Source organism: Hemiscyllium ocellatum, chromosome 4 (genome assembly GCF_020745735.1).
Source record: "Hemiscyllium ocellatum isolate sHemOce1 chromosome 4, sHemOce1.pat.X.cur, whole genome shotgun sequence".
Classification (NCBI taxonomy): domain Eukaryota; kingdom Metazoa; phylum Chordata; class Chondrichthyes; order Orectolobiformes; family Hemiscylliidae; genus Hemiscyllium; species Hemiscyllium ocellatum.
This window is the reverse complement of record NC_083404.1, coordinates 35,423,092-35,447,680: the sequence shown is the minus strand read 5'-3', so window position 1 is coordinate 35,447,680 and position 24,589 is coordinate 35,423,092. Positions and strand designations below refer to the sequence as shown.

The 24,589-nt window shown below is 41.8% G+C and overlaps 1 protein-coding gene across 1 annotated transcript in view; it reads right to left on the bottom strand.

The window, feature by feature from the left end:
• LOC132815343 (protein ITPRID1-like) overlaps positions 1 to 24,589 on the bottom strand; it is a 143,914-nt gene that overhangs the window by 108,478 nt on the left and 10,847 nt on the right. Inside the window, exon 2 of the mRNA XM_060824207.1 lies at positions 4,757 to 4,946. Within this exon, the coding sequence (XP_060680190.1) occupies positions 4,757 to 4,925 (169 nt within the window). The 5' untranslated portion in view covers positions 4,926 to 4,946. The remainder of the gene's footprint in view (positions 1 to 4,756; positions 4,947 to 24,589) is intronic.

Here is a 24,589-nt window from a genome sequence, read left to right as displayed (position 1 = left end):
TGTGCTTATCTAAGGATTGTTTAAATCTCCCTAATGTGGCTGAGTTGACTACATTAGCAGGTAGGGCATTCCACGCCCGTACCACTCTCTGTGTAAAGAACCTGCCTCTGACAACTGTCTCAAATCTATCACCTCTCAATTTGTAGTTATGCCCCCTTGTACAAGCTGACATCATTATCCTGGGAAAAGGACTTTCACTGTCTACCCTATCTAATCCTCTGATCATCTTGTATTTCTCTAACAGATCCCCTCTTAGCCTTCTTCTTGCCAATGAGAACAGGTTCAAGTCTCTCAGCCTTTCCTCATAAGGCAACATCCTGGTAAATCTCCTCTACACCTTTTCCAATGCTTCCACATCCTTCCCGAAATATGGGGACCAGAACTGTACACAATATTCCAAGTGTGGCCGTATCAGAGTTTTGTATAGTTGCAGCATGATATTGCTGCTCCAGAATGCAATCCCTCTACAAATGAAACCTAACACACTGTATGCCTTCTTAACAGCACTATCCACCTGGGATGCAACTTTCAGGGATCTATGTACATGGACTCCAAGATCCCTCTGCACATCCACACTACCACGAATCTTTCCATCGACCAAGTCCTCTGCCTTCCTAATATTCTTCCCAAAGTGCATCACTTCACATTTAGCTGCATTGAACTCCATTTGCCACCTCTCAGCCGAATTCTGTAGTTTATCCAAGTCCCCCTGCAACCTGTAACATTCTTCCACACTGTTCACTACTCCACTGACTTTAGTGTCATCTGCAAATTTACTAATCCACCCACCTATGCCTGCGTCGAAGTCATTTATAAAAATGACAAACAGCAGTGGTCCCAAAACAGGTCCTTGTGGCACATCACTAGTAACTGGACTCCAGGCTGAATATTTTCCATCAACCACCACTTGCTGCCTTCTTTCAGAAAGCCAGTTTTTAATCCAAACTGCTAAATCACCCTCAATTCCATGCCTCTGCATTTTCTCCAACAGCCTACCATGTGGAACCTTATCAAAGGCTTTACTGAAGTCTATGTATACCATGTCAACTGCCCTATCCTCATCTACGTGCTTGGTCACCTTCTCAAAAAACTCAATGACCTGCCCTTGACGAAACCATGTCGACTATCTGAAATCAAATTGTTGCTTGCTAGATGATTATAAATCTTATCTGTTATAATCCTTTCCAAAAGCTTTCCTACAACAGAAGTAAGGCTCACTGGTCAATAAAGCAACAACCTGTTCTTAAATTTCTTCTCATTTTCAAATAGCCTGATACTTCTTTATTGGTGTGAACACATTCAGATCTACAGTCTTCTAAGAAACCTTTGCTTCTCTAATTCTGGCCTCACACTTACAATTGTTCTAACATTAGCTGCTGTAAATTCAGCTGCTAAGGCCTTACTGCAAAGGAATAAGGGTCAAACAATATCCTAAAAGTAGAGAAATTAACATTAACATTAAATATTTACTTTGTGGTAAGCTTGCAGAAAATAAAATGGTTAGAAACACAATATGGTTGATTCCCTTCACCACAATGTAAATTGATTGATAGGAAAATGCACAAACCTAAAAATTACGTTCTATGACTTTTTTTCTTACATAAGCATGAAAACATATATTGCCACTTCTGATACCATTCAGATAGAAGAATATTAGATCACAATTCTTCTTATCTCCTTTGAAGGTGTATTTGACTTTGCAAAAATAATTGTCACCATAGATCCATCTTTTCGTCATAACAATAGGTATCTCTTTCACCAAATATGAGAAATTAAAAAAGGAAGGGTTAGTATGAATCAAAAAAAGTTCCACAATTCACTTTATAACCCCAAGTATTTAATATAAGCACATGAACATACTTTGAATCAGTAGACTTTCATTTTGAATGTAGTCTTACACAGCCAGGAATTAAAACAGTATAACTTCAGTATTTAATCAATATCCTCTCCTTGCTAAAATAAAATCACTGTAACTTGTAAATTTTAATACTCAAATTTTTTAATAGAAGTAAAAACCAGCTACCTTTTCCTTTTCTCGATTGATCCAGATTCATGCTTTATGCTTTTCATATAGACACTAAATTGCACATTTGCTAGTTTGAAAACTTGGTATGCTTTAAAGTTCAAGCTGTCTCACTCTGTCTCAAACTGTATCAGTAACTCAAGAAACCCAACTGCTATTGTGGTGAGGGAATAATTGCAGAGGAGTTTCACTTCAACATATGCAATGTCTAGAGAAATTATGTTCTGGCAGATTTAAAACCAGAGAATATCATGAAGAAAGTAACAATCTCAACTGTCTCTTATTCTTTGGGTAAAGTTTGATCAGACTCAGCAGACCCAGTTATAAGTCCTGGAATTCTGATTCCCTCTACTTATTCCCTCTTGAGGGTAGTTAATCAGGAGATAGACTTGATCCATTGTCATCCCAAAAAGGGGTGAGCATTGTATCACATCATATTATGTTATTTGTTCTTTCAATAAACCACTTAACCTTTTGGCTCTCCTTCCTCCTTCAGAAAGCTCTTTTTTAAAACCTATCCTTCTGAACTAGTTCTTCAACATCTGCCTTACTTGTACAGCAATATCTCAAAGTGTTGGCATTGTCAAAAAAAGCAAAGAATAGTTGTGCAATCATGTAAGAATCACCAGTATATAGTGACTCAAGATAATGTTGTCACTTAACTACACTAAATACATTAATACCGCAAAATTAAGAAAATCTATGATGGAAACATTCATCATCAGATTAAAGCTCATTTTAACACATATAGGTGCAGATTCATTAGTATTATTATCATTTCCTTCCTTCGAGGTATCTTTTGGAAGTGTCATTTCAGGCACCCTGTCTCTTTTGCTCTGGACAGCAAATTACATAACGATGCTTAGTCACATCTAAAGCGCATTTTCCATGGATATTTCTCAGATTCATTCATTCTTATCATTGCTTATAATGGTGGAAAGGTAACTAATGAAGTAGCTCAGGATGGTTGGATCTAGGACTCCACTCTGAGCAACTCTGGCAAAGGTGCCCTGAGGAGTGGATGATTGACCTCCAACCACCATAACCATCTTCCTTTCTGCTGGATAACCATGAAGGTGATGCTGGAAGTCTTTGAAATGTTGGTCAAGCCAGAGCTAGAGCATTGTGTGCAGTTCTGAAATCCACACTACAGGAGTGATGTGACAGCACTGGCCAAGGTACAGAGAAAATTTACCAGCATGTTACCTGGGCTGGAGAATTTCAGTTATGAAGAGAGTTTGAACAGACTGTGACTCTTTTCCTTAGAGCAAAGGACATTTAGAGGGGACATGATTGAAATGTATAAAATTATGATGGGCATGGATAGGATAGGCAGGAAGAGACTATTCCCCTTGTTGGAGGGATCAATGTCAAGGATGCATAGAATTAAGTTAAAGGACAGAGGTTTGAGAGGAGTTGTGGAGAACAACTTGCCATCCAGATGGTGATAGGAATCTAGAACTGTGGCAGAGGCAGAAACACTCACACCATTTAAGTAGTATTTTGATGTGCATTTTCTGACATCAAGAACAAGATTATGGGCCAAGTGCTGAAAAACAGGATTAGAAACGTAGGATGGTTGTTTTTGATTGGCATGGACATGATGGGCCAAAGGGTCTTTTGCAGACTTGTAGATCTCTGTGACTTTAACACTATGTAGGACTCCAGCCAGTGAGAGTTTTTCTCCTGATTTCTATTTATTACAATTTTGCTTGTGCTGTTTGTTGTCACTTGGTCAAATGCTATCTTGATGTCAAGGGTTATTAATGCCACCAATCACCTCATGTCTTGAATTCAGCTCTGTTATCTATGTATTAATAATGGCTGCAATCAGGTCAGAAACCAGGTGTCCCTGGCAGAACCAAAATTGAACATTGATGAACAAGTGCTATCGTGTTTGTATTTCTTAGCTTCCTCCACTTTATGAATGATTTAGAGTAGATTAATGGCTTGATCATTTATCTTATATTTTGTGGACAGTCATACCTGGGGTAATTTAGTATATTTTTGCATAAATGTAAATTTTTGGAGCTGTATTGGAACAGCTTGGCTAAAGACACAGATGGTTCTAGGGCAGAGGTCTTCAGAACTACTGCTGGCCTGATGTCAGGACCCATGACACTTGCTTTGCATTTGGCCATTTCTTGATATCAGATAGGACAAATCAAGTTGACTGAAGACTTGCATCTGATATGATGTGGACACCTGGAGGAAGCCCAGATGGATTTTTGAGTCAACATTTCTGACTGAAGATAATTGCAAAAAACCACAGCTTTCTATTTTTCACTGATGTGTAGGACTCCTCATATCTGTGAACAGGAATGGTGGAGCAACATTTTCTTCTGGTTAGTTGTTGCCTAGTTATGGCTGATGTGACAGTACACTGGAAAAGCACAGCAGGTCAGCCAGCATCCGAGGAGCAAGAGAGTCGACGTTTTGGTCATAAGCCCTTCATCAGGAATGTCTCCTGCTCCCTGGATGCTGCCTGACCTGCTGTGCTTTTCCAGCACCACACTTTTTGACTCTGACCTCCAGCGTCTCAGTCCTCACTTTCTCCTGTGGCTGATTTAGAAAACTTTGAAGAGATCTGTTGACCTGGATGATTTAATTCTCTGTATTGCCTATATCATTAATAACAGTAATTTATCTGTCAAGACTTGGTACAATAGATGAAGAATATATTCCCACGCTATTCACTGACATTTATCAACAGGAAAACCCTAAATCTCTTACTGTTCTTTGTATGGAGAGAGGTAGACGTATCATCTGTTACTGTTCCTGGTGAATTTTCATCCATGTCTGTCCACATTGATGCTTGATTTATCCTCTTTGTCTTGTCAAGGTTGCTGAGCACTGATTGATGAAGCCATTTTCTTGATAGCTTGGAATCTTCAGGCAGCATTTAGACTAGTGATTATAAAAGCTGCAAAATATGATAAAAAGATTTTATTTAATTTTTGCAAGTACCATAAAAAGCAGCCCCAAATTCAGTTTCAGGGATCACCTTAACCAGGTATTGGATGGCATTTTTAATCAGCTCAGATATTTACATTTGGTTTGCAGTTTAAAAGGCATTGCCACCTTGGAAGCGGATTTGCCATACAAGTAGAGCTGGATTTTTTTAAAAATCCCTCTCCGACATTTGTTACCCATAGCCTTCTCCATCAACACAAACACCATCCTCACCGATTTCTCATGGATGAAAAAATACGGAATACTGAATGGTCTGGACAGACTGGATGTTGGGAAGATAGTTCCATTGGTAGGAGAGATTAGGACACGAGGACATAGCCTTCGAGAAAACAGAAGACCTTTCAGAACGAAGCTATGGAGAAAATTCTTCAGCCAAAGAGAGTGATGAATCTATGGAATACACTGCCACAGAAGGTTGTGGAGGCCAGGTCAATAAGTATATTTAAGATAGAAATAGATAGGTTCTTGATTGTCAAGGGGATCAAGAGTTTCATGGAGAAAGCAGGAGAATAGGGTTGAGAAACTTGTCAGCCATGATTGAATGGTGGAGTAGATTCAATGGGCTGAATGGCAGATGTATGTGATTTCTAAGCATATACCACAATCAAATTGTCCTTTAGTCTCCAGGCCAGGTAAAAGCCCAATACACTTTGATTCAGACACAGTGATACATTTCATTGAGAATTATACTTTCACAATGTTTATGGATATACAAATGAGATTAGATCTCTAAAGCAAACAAAGTTATGTTAAATATTAAGTGCTGAGCAAATTCAGTGAGGTCAAATTTCAGGTACCAATCCTGTGTTGTTATATATAATTTCTTCTCTGGCAGTAATCATTACAAGTTCTGGTTGACTTGAGGATGAAATGAAGACATAATGGTACAAAAGTAGGCCAATTTGTCCATTGAGGCTGTGCTGGCTCATTAGCAATCCAGCTAGTTCCATTGCCTTGCTCTCTGCCAACAGCACAATAAGTTTTTTTTCTCAAGTGTCCATCCAGTTACCTTTGGATATCATTATCATCTCCCTTTCCTTCACTTCAGGCACTGAGTTCCAGGTCAGTCACCTCCAGCCACTGCCTAAAATGTTCTTTCTTATATAAGTCTGTATTTAACCTAAACATCAATGCTACATCCTCATTCTTGAACCATAATTAATAAGAATAGATTTTCATTCACTGCCTATGTAAACCTCTCAATCTTCTACAATCAAATACTTCCTCAACCTCCTTTGTTTCAGGAAGAACAATCCTTCTACAGGTTGACCTTATAGTTAAAGTGACTCATAATTAGAATCATTCAAGTTAACCTCCTGAGCACTGCCTCAAGAATTGTTGGGTTTTTCTAAAGTTAAATGACCAGAACTAGATACTGTATTCTAGTGGGGCATCTAATGAAGGGTCTTTGAACACCATTTTTCTCTCTACAGATGCTGCCTGACCTGATGAGTTTCTCCTGCACTTTATTTTTATTTGAGAGTTTTATAAAGGTTCAGAAAACCTACTGGTGTACATGCTCAACGCTCTGCTTAACTCTTACTATTTGTATTATCTACAAGATGCACTGCAGAAACTCACAAAAGATCCTCAGACAGCATCTTCCAAACCCATGACCACTTCCATCTAGAAGGACAAGGGCAGCATATATATGGCAACACCACTATCTTCAAGTTGTCCTCCATGCACCATCCAAACTTGGAAATATATCGTCGTTCTTTAACTTTTGTTGGTTTCATATCCTGGAATTCCCTCCCTAATGGCATTGTGAGTTAACCCACAGCAGGTAAACTGCAGTGGTAAAGACGGCAGCTCATCACCACCTTCTCAAGGACAACTAGGGATGGCAATAAATGCAGGACAGCCAGTAAGCCCACATCCCACAAATGAACAAATTTTTAAAAAAACTTTGAAGACGATAGATATATCAGCAGATGATAGCATCTTTGTTGTTTCTGAGCTCTAACCAATAGATTCTCTCATTGTTCCCCTGGTCATGATGACATAGAAATTCTCTTGGTTAAAGGTTATTGAGATGCAGTTAACTAACTGCCTATCAAGTACCCATCCTAAACTTTATCATAGGAACACCAAGTCAGGCAAAGGCATTTGCAAGACACATAATAATAATAATAATAATAATAATAATAACCATAAGGATCAAGAGTTTTGTATGCAATACCTGAAGTATTGTTGCATCTAGTTGTTATGAAATAGTTATTGTTTGGCCAAGAAGAAGTTATGATTCCTGAAGAAGTTGCCAGGGATACTGGAATCCGATGAATCACCCACGGATAGGTTCAGTTGTGAAAAGAACCAAACAAGGAAAGGTTTTATTTCCTGATGATCCATTAGGATCTGAGGATGTGGTTGATGTATTCATGGTTTTCAAAAGGGTATTGAATAATTAATTGACAGTGGGGTGGCAAATAAAATGTCAGAACATGCTTTAGTGTTTGTCCATTTACACAAGAGACTATGAAAAACGGTGTAATAACTTAGAATAAATCTTCCTATCCATAAAATTATGGTAGTATGTATATTTCAGTATTCCTGGGGTACATGGACAGTCTACTCAGACGTAGTAAACAATTGGATAGATTCCACATTTGTTGCCTTTGGTTGAAGTACCCAGTAGTTCAAGGCAAAAACCATCAGCCATCATCCTTAAGATGAACAGACATGCAGAACATATGATTGATGATAAAATCCCTTTATGACTCTATGATTCTGTGATCACATATTGACAACACCAACTTAGACACAACTTGTCAAGTAAGTCAAGAGTAAGTTTCAAGAACTCCTTGAAGGTGAATCTCAGGAAATGTGGAATGTCCACCAGATAGAGGAATGTATATGAAAGCATTCTAATTAATTGACTAGCTTCCATTGAACAGCAAAGGCGAGAAAGCAAGGTACAAAGGCTTGGCAGTCTGAAGAAAATCAGATAATTTACTCATGCCAGCATGATGGAAAGACATTCAGGTCAGGTATTTTGCTCCACAGCCATGTTAGAATGCACAATAAATACTAAAATCGTCAAAGTCCTTCCGGACCATAGGGCTGCTCTCTCATTCGAGACATTTGGCGGTGGGGTAACCGAAGGGTTACTATGTCTCAGGCAAGGGGAGAAATTGAGAAGGAGAAACCTTCATGCTAACCTCAGCTCATTCAGGAATTAAATCCACACTATTGACATCACAGCATCAAAAACCAGCCACAGTAAATGACCACACACACACACACACACACACACGAAATGGCCACCTTCAATAACAAAGTGAAAGAGGCAACAATGATGGCTAACCCATTTCCAGTCCACCACGTTCAGGGCACAAATGTGTGATGGACTGCTCTCCTTTGGCCTGCAGCAGTGACATCCTTAACTATCAAAACCATCTGGCATAACTGTTGTTCGACGCCTCATCCACTTGAACTCTTTAGGCATCCACTCACCCTTGCACAGTGGCTACAGTGTACACAATTTTCATGATGTACTGCAATAACTTGCTAAGAATTCACAAATGCTAACTTCCAGTTCTTTAACTTTCTTCACTCAGAAGCATAAAGGAAACAGATAGATGGAAATACCATCACCATAGTTCCTTACCCCATGTTATAGCATCCTAACCTGAATCTATATCACAATGTCTTGGTCCTCACTGGGTTATCCTTGAATTCCTTAACTGAAAGCATTGTGGGAGCAGCTGAGTATAACTGAGTGGCTGTGAGCCAGTCTAGCTTTTGTAAAATTTTGTAGGTGATATACTTCTGCAGTAACTGATACAGGGTACCAGTCTAACCAAACTAATGAAGATTTTCTTCACAATTCAGTGAGGCTCTGCATTCTCCGAATGGCAACTCAGAATTTGTTTGGCTACAATCCCTCAACTCATAGAATGAAAATGTTTTGCTTCCCACATTGGAAGCTGAAGGGTATTCCAGTTATACCATGACGTGAAATCTGTATTAATATAGTTTTGAATGCTAAGTCTATTTCTTTCTCCACAGATACTGCCAGACCTGTTGAGTTTCTCCAACATTTTCTGTGTTTGTTTTGGATTTCCAGCATCAGCAGTATTTTATTTTATTGTACTGGTGCATTCATCCACCTTCAGTGAAATGTAAAATGCGCAAAGGGTCTAGAAGATCTCAGGTTCTCTGAAGGCTGTCATGCTATATCCCTGGTTAGAACAGCACTGAGAGATGGGCAACAAAACTTAATAAGCTGATATCTAGAAATTTCTTATGAAGAAATGGATACACTCCACTGGAGCTTAGAAGAGTAGGAAGCTGCTTGATTCAAACTTACAAGAACCTGACAGGTCTTGACTGGGTGATGTGGATTGAAGGTTTTCTTTTGTTATAGAATTGAGTAACTTGGGAACATAGTTTGAAAATAAGGGGCCACCCTCTTTGGACAGAGATAAAGGAGAATTCTCTTCGTCACAGAGATTCATGAATCTTTGAAACTCTCTTCCTCAAAAGTCAGTAGAAGCAGAGCCTTTGAATATTTTTATCCAGAGATAGATAGGTTCTTGAGAACCAAAGTGGATGCTTATTGGGGTAGGCGGGAATGCGCTTCAACCACAGATCATTGATGATTTTATTGAATAGCAGATTAGACTCAAGGGACCATGCTGCTTATCTCTGCTACTAATTCATACAAGTGAGGACTGCAGATGCTGGAAATCAGAGCTGAAAATGTGTTGCTGGAAAAGCGCAGCAGGTCAGGCAGCATCCAAGGAGCAGGAGAATCGACGTTTCGGGCATGAGCCCTTCTTCAGGAATGAGGAAAGTGTGTCCAGCAGGCTAAGATAAAAGGTAGGGAGGAGGGACTGGGGGAGGGTGTTGGAAATGCGATAGGTGGAAGGAGGTTAAGGTGAGGGTGATAGGCCGGAGTGGGGGTGGGGGTGGAGAGGTCAGGAAGAAGATTGCAGGTTAGGAAGGTGGTGCTGAGTTTTAGGGCTGGGACTGAGACAAGGTGGAGAGAGGGGAAATGAGGAAACTGGAGAAATCTGAGTTCATCCCTAGTGGTTGGAGGGTTCCTAGGCGGAAGATGAGGTGCTCTTCCTCCAGCCGTCGTGTTGCTATGGTCTGGCGGTGGAGGAGTCCAAGGACCTGCATGTCCTCGGTGGAGTGGGAGGGGGAGTTGAAGTGTTGAGCCACGGGGTGGTTGGGTTGGTTGGTCCGGGTGTCCAGAGGTGTTCACTGAAACGTTCCGCAAGTAGGTGGCCTGTCTCCCCAATATAGAGGAGGCCACATCGGGTGCAGCAGATGCAGTAATTGATATGTGTGGAGGTGCAGGTGAATTTGTGGTGGATATGGAAGGATCCCTTGAGACCTTGGAGGGAAGTAAGGGGGGAGGTGTGGGCGCAAGTTTTGCATTTCTTGTACCACCTTCCTAACCTGCAATCTTCTTCCTGATCTCTCCGCCCCCACCCCCACTCTGGCCTATCTTACCTTAACCTCCTTCCACCTATTGCATTTCCAATGCCCCTCCCCCAAGTCCCTCCTCCCTACCTTTTATCTTAGCCTGCTTGGCACACTTTCCTCATTCCTGAAGAAGGGCTCATGCCCGAAACGTCGATTCTCCTGCTCCTGTGTAAGAAGGAGTCTAAATTCCTTTACATATTGAAAACCTTAAACGTTTTGAAAAATAAGTTATTTCTCTTCACAATCAGGTCCTGCAAAATCTAAAATAGGAATGCACTGTAATTAATTCATCATGTTAGGCCAAACCTAAGATATTAAAAGCACCTCAGTCTTCCTCCATTTAACATTGATTACTTGTTTGTGGAGAAATATGAAGTTAAGCAGCTTTAGTTAAAATAATCATTCATGTGCAAAATATAAATAGACTTATTTCAGCAAGGTCTCACCAATACAGTGCGCTTCTTTGATGCTTCCAAGAAAAACACACGACACCCTTCTGAGTTTTAGTTTCACCTAACGAGAACTGTGATTGGGGTTGAGGTCTTCTCCTATGACAGTGAAATTAGTCCATGACCAATGCTGAGTATGCTGCCCTACTGAGAGCATGCTAAGTGTCTAGTGCATTTGATAAGCACACTTCCAACTTAGCTAATTTGCATTTTGGAGCACCTACTTTCACCTGTATTAGCAATAAGCAGTTTTTAGTGCCACTGAATTACAATGAGTTTTTAAAAAGGCCTAAGCTTTTAATACAGAGAGACGCTTCAATCCTTAGAAATCCCAAAAAGTATATGGAGTTAATATTGTATTTAAACTGGTATGAGCAAAATGACAAATGCTTTTTTGTAATAACAGTTTGCACTTAGGTAGTGTTACTCATCATAGAATCATTGAACGGTTACAGCACAGGAGACCACTTGATTTGCTGAGGGCTAGCTCCATTTTCTCAATAGCCTACAATTTTTCTTCTGATAATCATCATTGAAAATCATCGTTGATTTGCCTCTCTCAATATCACCCTGCTGGAAGGTATATCATTTTGAAATCTATTACTTCACTCACAGTTCAATACCTCCAAGTAGAAATGCAAGTGTCATTATAAGATAACCAGCAAGAAATTACATAATAATTTAAGAAGCTTTATTGAAAGAATGGTGAGAACATTGAACTTACTGCCACTGGTTGCAATAGACAGCACAGATTCATAAAGGACAACTAGATAAACATACGATGGTAGATTTACATGAGGTAAAATTGGAGGAGTTTTGAATGAAGTGTAAACACTGATATGAACTGGTCGGGTAGAATGGCATATCTTACTGGTTGAATCCAATATGAATTCTGAGCAAACTGCAAACATTAAAACTATACTTTTATTGAAATTACCCCACCCTGTCTTGGTAGTTTGAAAGAGTAGGAAAATATATGGAGAGATTGAAAAACATCAAATTCTTAATTTTGAGAAACCCACGTTGTGATTTTATTTCCCCTCAAGCCTTAAATGGTAACTTCAGACTCTCACCATTGAGCGTGACTACTTTATGTTTATATATTTACATTGCATTAACACCCTAACTTGCTTTATCTATTCATTCATTTTCTTCTCCTTTCCAAGAAACTAGACAGCCTATATTCCCAATATACAAATCTATGTGGGTATCTGGTAGCTGCAGCTTGCTAAATGCTTGTCCTGACCATCCACAACTGTTTCTTCACAACAGTCTCCATGGCCACCACCCTCCATGATCATTCATCCATGCAAGTCAGCATAGGCAAATCACCAGCCTCCTGCCTGTTATTAGATTAGATTAGACTTACAGTGTGGAAACAGGCCCTTCGGCCCAACAAGTCCACACCGACCCGCCGAAGCGCAACCCACCCATACCCCTACATTTACCCCTTACCTAACACTACGGGCAATTTAGTATGGCCAATTCACCTGACCCGCACATCTTTTGGACTGTGGGAGGAAACCGGAGCACCCGGAGGAAACCCACGCAGACACGGGGAGAACGTGCAAACTCCACACAGTCTGTCGCCTGAGTCGGGAATTGAACCCGGGTCTCAGGCGCTGTGAGGCAGTACTGCTAACCACTGTGCCACCGTGCCGCCCACGAATTGGACCAACTTACACTCCAATTCAACTTTTCAACACTTTGCTTTGGAGCTGAGAGTCATCTACAACTTGCAAGTTCTGCCAAGAGGAACATATACCTTTCATCTCCTGCATCTACACAGGATATACCTTATGATTCTTAGCCTGGTTTCTTATCACTCAATTACTTTATGCTTCCCTGTTTGGTGCAACACTCTGTATACTTTACATTGCTGTTTTTGCACATCCTCACATACTTAGCAGAGTTATGAGCTGCCAGCCTCTGTGTGGCTCACGTTGCATTGTTTGAGAACAAGATCAAGGAAGTTAGGAACAAGGGTAGGCCATTCAGCCCATCAAGCTGCTCTGTCATTTAATACAATCACGGTTAATTGAACCCTTCAATACCGTTTACCTATTCTATGCCAATATGGAATGGGGAATCAGAAATCTATCAGTCCTACCTAAATTATACTCAAAGGCTGGGTTTGAGAGGCAGCTGGGGTGGAAAATTCCAAATATTCAAAACCCTTTGAGTAAAACAGTTTTCCTCATCTCAGTCCTAAGTGTCACCCCTGCCCTAATTTTGAAATTGCGCCCTCTGGTTCGAGACTCCCCAGTGGGAGGAAACATCTTACTGACATCTACCTTGTCTATCCCTTCAAGTATTTTGTAGGGCTCGATGAGATCACTTCTCATTCTTTGAAATTTCAGGAGAATAAAGGACCGATTTACCCAATCTCTCTTCCTAGGACCTCCTGGCAACCTAGGATGAAGCCTGGTGAACCTTCGTTGCACCTCCTTTATGGTAATAATAGCTTTCCTGAGATTAAGTATGTTCTAGATTGAGATAAAGTTCTGATCATGAAGGGAATCAAAGGTTGTGGGGATAAGGGAGGAAATAGAGTAGCGGATTGTCTGATCTCATTGAAAGTTCAAGTGGCTCAAACAGTCTACTTCTGCTCCTACATCTGAAGGTCTTAAAGAGACCAAACTGCACACAGTACTCCAGGTGGAGGCTAACCAAACTCTTACAGAAATGAAGCACATCTTCACTACTCCTATACTCAAATCCACTTGCGATAAAGGCTCACATACTATTAGCTAATTCCGTGAAATCCCCATTATCCGATCCTAAGCACCCAGAATTCTCATGCAACCAGGATCTGAGATTCAAATGGGAAATTCCAGATGTTTGGGACCCAAATAATGGGGACTTTACAGGTGTTAGTTCTTGGTAGGGAATAATGGATCAAATTCTTTTATAAAGCTAGTTCAAACTTATCTTAATCAATAAAGACAGAATGACCTAGTGCAGCCAGGTATGCTAGCATGAATAAGTGGTCCTGGATGTTTATCTTTAAAACACACATTCACCTATGGCAGCAATGAGTCCAGTTCTCCCACTTGTTATAGGTGTTTCTCATGCAACCACAGATTCAGCTAAAAGGCACCCCACCACACTACCCCCCACCTCCCCCAACCCATTCCTCAGGTGTGCCAGATACTGGGGAGATTATTGTGGCTGGTTATACATGCATGTCTGCCTTCACTGACTTATTGAAAAGGACAACAATGTCTGTTTGTACACCTTCACTTTCCACCCTCTCACCATTTCTGATATCCTGTGACTTTTTGTGGACATGACCCTCTCTCACTAGTATCCTCACATACGGATGACGACGGACACCACTTCAAATGGGACAACACAACCATCTTCAGACAAGCCAAACAAAGACACTCATGAGAATTCCTAGAAGCATGGCATTCCAACCGGAATGCTATCATCGAACACATCGAGTTAGACTCCATCTACCACCCCCGAGAACAGAAACTGGAAGTGACTTCATTATAGGAAATAATATCACCACAGGAAGTGACATCACCAACCCAAAGAAACCCAAACATATAAATAGAAAGCAGGAATTTTCAGTATTGCTTCACCTGAGGCCCACTGAAGATGTTACCTAGTAGGGTAATGAAACGTCTGGAAATGAACCTTCCAGTTGAACCCAGTCTTCCTGGTTTGGAGTAGGGATGCTACCACTGTGCCATTAGAGGGCCCCTATGATCCCTACCTCCAACTCATTGATTATTGTGAGCAGCTGGAGTACATGTACTGATCCTTGTGGTACCCCAAATGTCACCGCCTACCAATGCAAGAATGACTCATTTATTCTTACTTGAACAGGCATAGAAATTCAGGACAGTATCTGCATAGATAACGAGGAGTTTCTGAGAGGTCCGGCAGTCTTAAAAACAAGAAAGGGAATACATGATGAACAGTAGGGCCCTGGGAAACACTGAATTTCAATGGAACTTTGGTATGCATGCATATCACTCCTTTAAGGTATGAAGGTAGATGGATAACGTGATTAAAGTGGCAAACTTGCCTTTATTAGCATTTGTAAAACTACCCCTTTTCCTTTTCATTCTGCCTAATGTTTCTGAAATATTGTGTACCTTTATTTCCCAACCTCGATCACGGAGAGGGGAAAGATATAAAGGGGATCTAAGGGGCAACTTTTTCCACACAGAAGGTGGTGCAAGTATGGAATGAGCTGCCAGAGGAAGTGGTGGAGCTAGTACAATTACAACATTTAAAAGGTGGCTGGATGGATATATGAATAGGAAGGGTTTGGAGGGATATGGGCAAGTGCTGGCAAGTGGGACTAGATTAAGTTGGGATATTCGATCGACATGGATGACCAAAGGGTCTGGTTCTGTGCTGTACATCTCTATGACTCTAAGTTGGATGAAGTAAATGCAGCAGATGTTGTCTAGCTACACTTCAGTAAAGTACTGCATAAAAGGCTGTTTAATGAAATTGGAGCTCATAGAATTAGAAATGTAGATAGCAGTGAGGATGATACCAATCAACTTCTGGATTAGTGGTGCTGGAAGAGCACAGCAGTTCAGGCAGCAAAGAGGAGCAGTAACATCAACGTTTTGGGCAAAAGCCCTTCATCAGGAATACAGGAAGAGACCCTGAAGGGTGGAGAGAGAAGTGAGAGGAGGGTGGGGGTGGGGAGAAAGTAGCATAGAGTACAATAGGTGAGTGGGGGAGGGGATGAAGGTGATAGGTTGGGGGCAAGGTGGAGTGGATAGGTGGAAAAGAAGGTAGGCAGGTAGGACAAGTCATGGGGACAGTGCTGAGCTGGAAGTTTGGAACTGGGGTGAGGTGGGAGAAGGGGAAATGAGGAAACTGTTGTAGTCAACATTGATGCGCTGGGGTTGAAGTGTTCCGAGGCGAAGGAGGCCCAGGACCTCCATGTCCTTGGCTGAGTGGGAGGGAGAGTTGAAATGTTGGGCCACAGGGCGGTGTGGTTTATTGGTGCAGGTATCCCGGAGATGTTCCCTGAAGCTCTCTGCTAGGAGGCGTCCAGTCTCCCCAATGTAGAGAGACTGCATCGGGAGCAATGGATACAATAAATGATATTGGCGGATGTGCAGGTAAAACTTTAATGGATGTGGAAGGCTCCTTTAGGCCCTTGGATGGAGGTGAGGGAGGAGGTGTGGGCGCAGGTTTTGCAATTCCTGTGGTGGCAGGGGAAAGTACCAGGATGGGAGGGTGGGTTGAAGGGGGGCATGGACTTGACCAGGTAGTCATGGAGGGAACGGTCTTTGCGGAAGACGGAAAGGGGTGGGGAGGGAAATATATCCCTGGTGGTGGAGTCTGTTTGGAGGTGGCGGAAATGTTGGTGGATGATTTGGATTATGCAAAGGTTGGTAGGGTGGAAGCTGAGCACCATGGGCGTTCTGTCCTTGTTACAGTTGGAGGGGTGGGGTCTGAGGGCAGAGGTGCGGGATGTGGACGAGATGTGTTGGAGGACATCTCTAACCACATGGGAAGGGAAATTGCGGTCTCTAAAGAAGGAGGCCATCTGGTGTGTTCTGTGGTGGAACTGGTCGTCCTGGAAGCAGATACGGCAGAGGCGGAGGAATTGGAATACGGGATAGCATTTTTGCAGGAGGTAGGGTGGGAAGAAGTATAATCCGGGTCACTGTGGGAGTCAGAGAGGTCCAGGAAGGGGAGGGAAGTGTCAAAGATGGTCCAGGTAAATTTAAGGTCAGGGTGGAATACCAATGGGGACAGTCAGTTACTAACAATGGACTGTGTGTAACAACAGATTGGCACTTGTTATCACATTGTGCGTAATAACAGACTATCATTTTTGTTACTCCAAACTATACTTGCAAATAAATGTCCTTCTGTTTGACATCATTCTGGTAATACTTGTGGTGTTTCTTTCATATCTTTGTTTTCTTTTGACAGTGCGTGGCCAGTAATCTGGTTGTCGTTTAACCAGAGCATTATAAAAGTTTAACATAACTTCTGTGATTGGCCTTAATTTATGGAAGATCGTAAATGCTCGCTAATTATTCACTCAATGTGTTCCAACCCTTCAAAGATTCATGCAAATTGAGCCCTAGCTCCCTCTGATCCTGTAGACATTATTTTTATGACCAGACCATTTAAGCCTACATTACCTCTCCATATTTTTTCTCCCAAAATGCATCACTTTATACTTGGCTGAATCCCCCCAGACGTGCCAGTTCCAATACCGTACAGCCCAGATGGCCTCCTTCTTCAAGGACTGCAGATTCCCCCCAGATGTGATCAATGATGCCCTCCACTGCATCTCCTCCACTTCCCGCTCCTCCGCCCTTGAGCCCCGCCCCTCCAACCGCCACCAAGACAGAACCCCACTGGTTCTCACCTACCACCCCACCAACCTCCGTATACAGCGTATCATCCGCCGTCATTTCCGCCACCTCCAAACGGACCCCACCACCAGGGATATATTTCCCTCCCCTCCCCTATCAGCGTTCCGCAAAGACCACTTCCTTCGCATCTCCCTCGTCAGGTCCACAACCCCCACCAACCCAACCTCCACTCCCGGCACCTTCTCCTGCAACCGCAGGAAATGCAAAACTTGCGCCCACACCTCCTCCCTTACTTCTCTCCAAGGCCCCAAGGGATCCTTCCATATCCACCACAAATTCACCTGCACCTCCACACACATCATCTATTGCATCCGCTGCACCCGATGTGGCCTCCTCTATATTGGGGAGACGGGCCGCCTACTTGCGGAATGCTTTAGGGAACACCTCTGGGACGCCCGGACCAACCAACCCAACCACTCCGTGGCTCAACACTTTAACTCTCCTTCCCACTCCACTGAGGACATGCAGGTCCTTGGACTCCTCCATTGCCAGAACATAACAACACAACGGTTGGAGGAAGAGCGCCTCATCTTCCGCCTGGGAACCCTCTAACCACAAGGGATGAACTCAGATTTCTCCAGTTTCCTCATTTCCCCTCCCCCCACCTTGTCTCAGTTGATTCCCTCGAACTCAGCACCGCCCTCCTAACCTGCAATCCTCTTCCTGACCTCTCCACCCCCACCCCACTCCGGCCTATCACCCTCGCCTTGACCTCCTTCCACCTATCACATCTCCATCACCCCTCCCCCAAGTCCCTCCTCCCTACCTTTTATCTTAGCCTGCCTGGCACACTCTCCTCATTCCTGGTGAAGGTCTCTGGCCCGAAACGTCGAGTTTCCTGTTCCTTGGATGCTGCCTAACCTGCTGTGCTTTAACCAGCAACACATTTTCAGCTCTGATCTCCAGCATCTGCAGTCCTCACTTTTTACCAGGCTGTTAGCCTACCTATTTTCTACTGTAGTTGATGATACCAATCAACTACAGTAGAAAACAGATAGGCTAACAGCCTGAGAAGTATGAAGTGATGCATTTTGGGAGAAAAAATATGGAGAGACAATGTTGACTTAAATGGTCTGGTCATAAAATAATGTCTACATGCTACAAGGAGAAAGGACAGTTTTATAAATATCAAGAAATGACTAATTATCCAATTGGGAGACAAGAAAACTTAAAATCACTGAGATAATGAAAAATAAATGTGGAGTCTCTTGCTTAAGACTGTACAAATTCAGGAACTACTATGTAGGAAAAATATAAATGCTATTATTAATGAACACTGCCAATATCAAATTTAAATCTAGATTTGACACCTAAGGTTTAGTAAATAGGGTAATAATTGCCGGCTTAAAATCCTCACATGCCATAAAAAATATACCAGTTGTGACATCACCAATTCTACTGAACGTGTTTAGAATGATGGTTTTTTTTGTGTGTGTAGAAGTGTTTTTCTTGTGCATTGTGGCTAGAAGTTTCAAGGAATGTTGATAATTGAGGATATTAATGAATTTTTCTAATTCTGCTACTGTGTGAACTAAATACACCATAAATAACAGTTACAACACAAATATCAAATGTTTTGTTACTGTACAAGTCCATCATCTAGTAATTGAGTGACTGAGAATGAACAATTGGTCTCTGAAAACCAGAAGGTAGCCATGAAGAAAGTCTCAAGAAGTACCCTTGAAAAATTATTTTGACTCCTGGCATATTCCAACTCATTCCTGATGAACGGCTTATGCTCGAAACGTCGATTCTCCTGCTCCTCGGATTCTGCCTGACCTGCTGTGCTTTTCCAGCACCGCACGCTTCAACTCTGATCTCCAGCATCTGCAGTCCTCACTTTCTCCTGGCATATGGCCAGGTTCAAAGAATCAGAACTGGCTGACTAACGTGAGTAATGTTAGATCATAAAGTGCATTGCTCTTGATGGAAGCTGTTCAACTATGTGACAAAGCCATGCATGTACATACTGAAACCAATATTTCTGATGGTCTTATGAAGAAGTATAGAGTACAGAAGTGAAGATGTTTTGCTGAACTTGTATAAAACATAGTTCAACGTTACAGTGACAGCAGTTCCTAGCAGTTAGGGGCTTTGACAATTGTTCAGAAGAGATGAACTAGAATGACTCCAGAGGTGAGGGATTACAAAGAAACTGGAGCTGTGTCCTTCAAATCAAGCATGCTGAGGAAATTAGATAGTGATGTGCACATAAGAAAAGTTTAGATAGAATAATTGTTTTCAATGTGTGAAGGAGCAATAATGAAGTGGCCCAGACTTTAAAAATAACAAAGAACTGTTAATGCTAGAAATCAGAAACAGACCCAGAAATCGCTGGAAAAACTCAGCAGGTCTGGCAGCATCCGTGGAGCCAAATCAGAGTTAATGTTTTGGGTCTGGTTCTGAAGAAGGATCATTGGACCCAAGCCGTGAACTCTGCCTTCTCTCCACTGATGCTGGCAGACCTGCTTGAGTTTTTTCCAACAATGTTTTGCGCAGATGTTACTTCATTTAAGTTGATTGGCTGAAGAACCAGAGGCAACACGATGTAAAACATTTTCACACATGGTGAAATGTACTATAATGGATACAGCTCAAAAAGAAATTGAATAAATATTAGGAGGAAGAAACATAGGGAAAGAATGGGTGGGATGTAGGACTGACGGGGTTTGTTTTCTAAAGAACAGGCACTGACTCAATGGGTTGAACATCCTCTTCTATGCTGCATTATTTTAGATCATAAATTGCATTGTGAAGGCTTTTGATAGAAGCTGTTAAGGATAGCAGTCAAGAAGCCCAGAAACAAAGAAAGTACCCATGCCTGTGACTTCACTTCCTGACTTTCAGCTGTGCTGTGCTGCGACATCGGTCAAAAACAGCAGCTGGTTCTAGCACTCCAAGGCTGGTCCAATCAGCAACAGTTGAGCTTCCAGCACGTCCATTCCCACAGCTTGATTGAAGCAGCTGAATAGGTGTGCGCCCACCTGGTGGAGTTTATCACCATGGCACCTGGACCTCCACCTCCTTGAAGTAATGCCAACCACCATCCCACCCCCACTGCACAATGTGTGTGTTTAACCACCCCATCTCCATGGAGTTATAGTCCTGCTGTCAAGAGACTCAATGCAACTGCAAGAATCCACCAGTTGAGAACTAAAGGACTTTCTACTTGTTATTACTTTTAGTATTTATTATTAATTCCTAATTGCTTTGAATATAATTATAAATATTGCTCCAAATTCTATTTTATGGCAACATTTTTAATTCTATGTGCAAAGAACTATTACCCACAGCACCAAGAGATGTTTGTAGCCTTTTACAAGTTAGAAACATCCTTTGGCACTTGATAGAGGCATGAAAGTAGAACAACTTATATTTATACAAAGCCTTTAATGTAAAAATGCTTTCTAAAACTAGCATTGCATCAAGCACTTAAGACATGAAGCCAGCTATGGTAGGAAATTGGTTTTAAAAGAGAGTGTCTTAAAGAACTAAGTTTTATTTACTTTAAAGTAATCCAGATTACAGTTGCATTGTGGCAAGTTGCATTTGTCAGTGTTACAGATTTTGACTGGAGCATGATCTTCCAGTGTTTGACTTCAATAGATTTGTACCAGGCTGGAAGGTCTTTTGTCTGAAACATCAATTTTTCTGTTCCTCGGATGCCGCCTGACCTGCTGTGCTTTTCCAGCACCACTCTAATCTAGACACTGATTTCCAGCATCTGCAGTCCTCACTATTGTCTGGTACGGTCATATGTTTCTTTTTTATTTTCTGAGAACCATAAGATATAATCTTGCAGGCAGCATGTCATTATTTTGTCTTATGAATTTTATTTGAAACTGAAACACAGCAATTTATAACGGACAGAGGTGGTGACTGAAAGGCATAATGCAAATATGCAGTGTATTGAGTAAGGAGCTGGGAGGTTATGTTGTGGCTGTACAGGACATTGGTTAGGCCACTGTTGGAATATTGCGTGCAATTCTGGTCTCTTTCCTATCGGAAAGATGTTGTGAAACTTGAAAGGATTCAGAAAAGATTTACAAGGAAGTTGCCAGGATCTGAGCTACAGGGAGAGGCTGAACAGGCTGGGGCTGTTTTCCCTGGAGCGTTGGAGGCTGAGGGGTGACCTTATAGAGGTTTAAAAAATTATGAGGGGCATGGATAGGATAAATAGACAAAGTCTTTTCCCTGGGGTGAGGGAGTCCAGGACTAGAGGGTATCTGTTTAGGGTGCGAGGGGAAAGATATAAAAGAGACCTAAGGGACAACTTTTTCTCGCAGAGGGGTGGTACATGTATGGAATGAGCTGCCAGAGGCTGGTACAATTGCAACATTTAAGAGGCATTTGGATGGGTATATGAATAGGAAGGTTTTGGAGGGATATGGGCTGGGTGCTGGCAGGTGGGACTAGATTGGGTTGGGATATCTGGTCGGCATGGACAGGTTTGACTGAAGGGTTTGTTTCCATGCTGTACATCTCTATGACTCTAAATAAAAGGGCAGTAGAGTGTTGGAAGATATCAAATGTATGGAGGGTTAAATGTAGAAATTCTTGGTTGGTCAGGAATGGATAGGAATAGTCAAGTTTGAAGATAACAAAACTATGACTATTGGTAAACAGTTTAAGAGACAGATGGAGACATATACACTAAGACCACAGTCAGTAAGAGCCTCACTTGCTGGCAGTACTAATTGTGCATTGCAGGCTTTCAGCTAAGTTTCCCATGACAACTTGTATGTTGAAAATCAATCCTCTCAGTGAATACACATCTGTTCATATATATGGAAATATCTGTTAATTAATGTTGTAACATCTTTTTAAATCGATTTCACTTCATTTTCACCATCTGTCCTAAGTGAAACATGTTTTGTTAACTTTGTTCCTCTTTTCAGATCGCCAGTTGCCCTAATAGGTTCAAAAACATATCACACTGATTGCTATGATTAATTTTAAACAACAGCTCAGTCTTCAGCCTTGCAATCACTTTCTTTGCCTTCTATTAAGTAAGCAACAAGTGAGAATTCCTGCTATGTGGGTGGGTGGGGGAGTCAGAAGGCATTGAATACATAGGCACTTAAGCACGTCTCTCAATAAGAGGATTGGAAGCTTTTGGTAATTAATTAATGAGTCAATCCTGAATTAATTAAGCAGTTTTCCAATATGCATTCCCACAGGGTAAGGCAGTGCTAGGAACCTGCTATTGGATAGCAAATACTTAAAACACTTTTCTTTTCATCAAAATGTTGGAAGCATACCTTTGAACTCTGAGACAAGGTAAGTGATTTTACACATGCATAACACTAGGCTGGAAATTCAATAAAGGGTGAGATTCAAACTTAGTAGCCATTTTACAACTAAACATTATTTTCTAATGCAAACAAAACCAGAGATTGCTGGAAAAGCTCAGCAGGTCTAGCACCTTCTGTAAAGAGAAATCAAGGTAATATTTTGCTTCTGGTGACCCTTCCTCAGAACAGAGTTTTATAGTAATTGTGAGGTAACGATAAATGATTTAGTGAAATCATGAAGAGTTTGCAGCTCTGTTTTGATGCTTATATGGTTTTCATTGTGATCATATTCTAACTGAACTAATGGGGGGGGGGGGGGAAAGAGGTATTACTTTCTCCATTGTCAATTTATTATTTAAAAAGGTAATAATGCACTGGTGTTTAGAAAATAATAAAAACTGAAAGAAAACTGCAGAACTCTAAGGGTCACTGGACCTGAAACATTAACTCCAATTTCTCTTTTCAGATGTTGCCAGACCCACTGAGCTTTTCCAGCAACTTGTGTTTTTGTTTTTAATTCACAGCAATGGCAGTTTTCTTTCAGTTTTTATTATTTTATTAGGCCAACATCCCTATCATCAAGGCACTGACGACATTCATTGGCTACGATGGGCTGGCACGTTGTCTGTGTGACCAACCAGGCTAGTGCTCTACTTCCAGTTTCAAAATGGCAGGTGACCCCAGATGAATAGAGGTAGTGCTTCATGACCTCATTGGGGAAGTGCAGCATTCCCACAGACATCAGAGAATCCTGGCCCAAGACTGTCCAAGCACAGGAGGAGTAGCCAGAAAGGTATTGGGTACCTTGAGACTTGCTGTCGGGAAGTAGCAGAAGCCAGGCAAAAGCAGCTGCCACACTAACGCCCCACCCACCCCTTCCCACAATCAACTTCTGTCCCCCAAGTGTAACAGAGCCTGCAGAAGCCACATCTGTCTGTACAACCACTTGCAGACACACCCTGAGAGCAGAAGAGAGTCATCCTCATTTGTGAGGGATGACTAAAGATGCTGCTGCTGGATAGCACTGTTGTTGACACTTCCATCACCTTATTGATGATTGAAGGTAGACTAATAAGATGGTTACTGGCTGTGTTGGCATTGTGTGTACAGGACATACCTGGACAATTTTCCACATCGTTGGGTAGATCATGGAATCCCTATAGTGTGGAAACAGGCCATTAGGCCCAACAAGTCTACACTGAACCTCCAAAGAATAACCCACACAGACCCACTCATCTACCCTATTACTTTACATTTACTCCTAACTATCGTACCTAACCTACACGTCCCTGAACACTATGGGTAAATTAGCATGGCCAAATCATCCAACCCAAACATCTTTGGATCATGGGAGGAAACTTAAACATCTGCAGGAAACCCATGCAACAAGGGGAGAATGTGCAAACTCCACACAGATAGTTGCCCAAGGTGGGAATTGAACCCTGGTCCTTGGTGCTGTGAAGCAGCAGTGCTAACCACTGAGCCACCATTTTAAATGTACTGGAAAAATACTTGGCTAAAAGAGCAGCAAGCTCTTGAACATAAATCTTCAGTACTATTGCCAGATTGTTTTCTGGGTATTCATTGGCTCCAGCCATTTCTTGATGTCACGTGGAGTGAACTTAATTGGTTGAAGATGCTCATCTATAATGCTGGGAACCTCAGCAGGAGCTGAGATAGATTATCTCTCAGCACTTCTGGCTGAAGATTGTGTTACAACTACTTCAGCCTTGGCTTTTGTGTTGATATTCTAGGCTCTTCCAACCTTAGGGACAAAGATATTTGTGGATCCTTGACCTTCACTGAATTATTTAATTGTCCACCACTATTCTGCTGAGTCTGTCCTGCCAGTGGAGTGGGACATACCCATCCAGGAATGCTGATTTGTATTGTCAGAGACACTGTATGTAAAGTAGGATTTTGTGAATAAGGCTGTCAGGCTGGTTCTTGGTTAATCTGTGAGACTGCTGTCCCAATTTTGGCACCTTTTCTAAATATTTCACCAAAATTGAACAAGTGCCACTCGACTTCACCCATGCC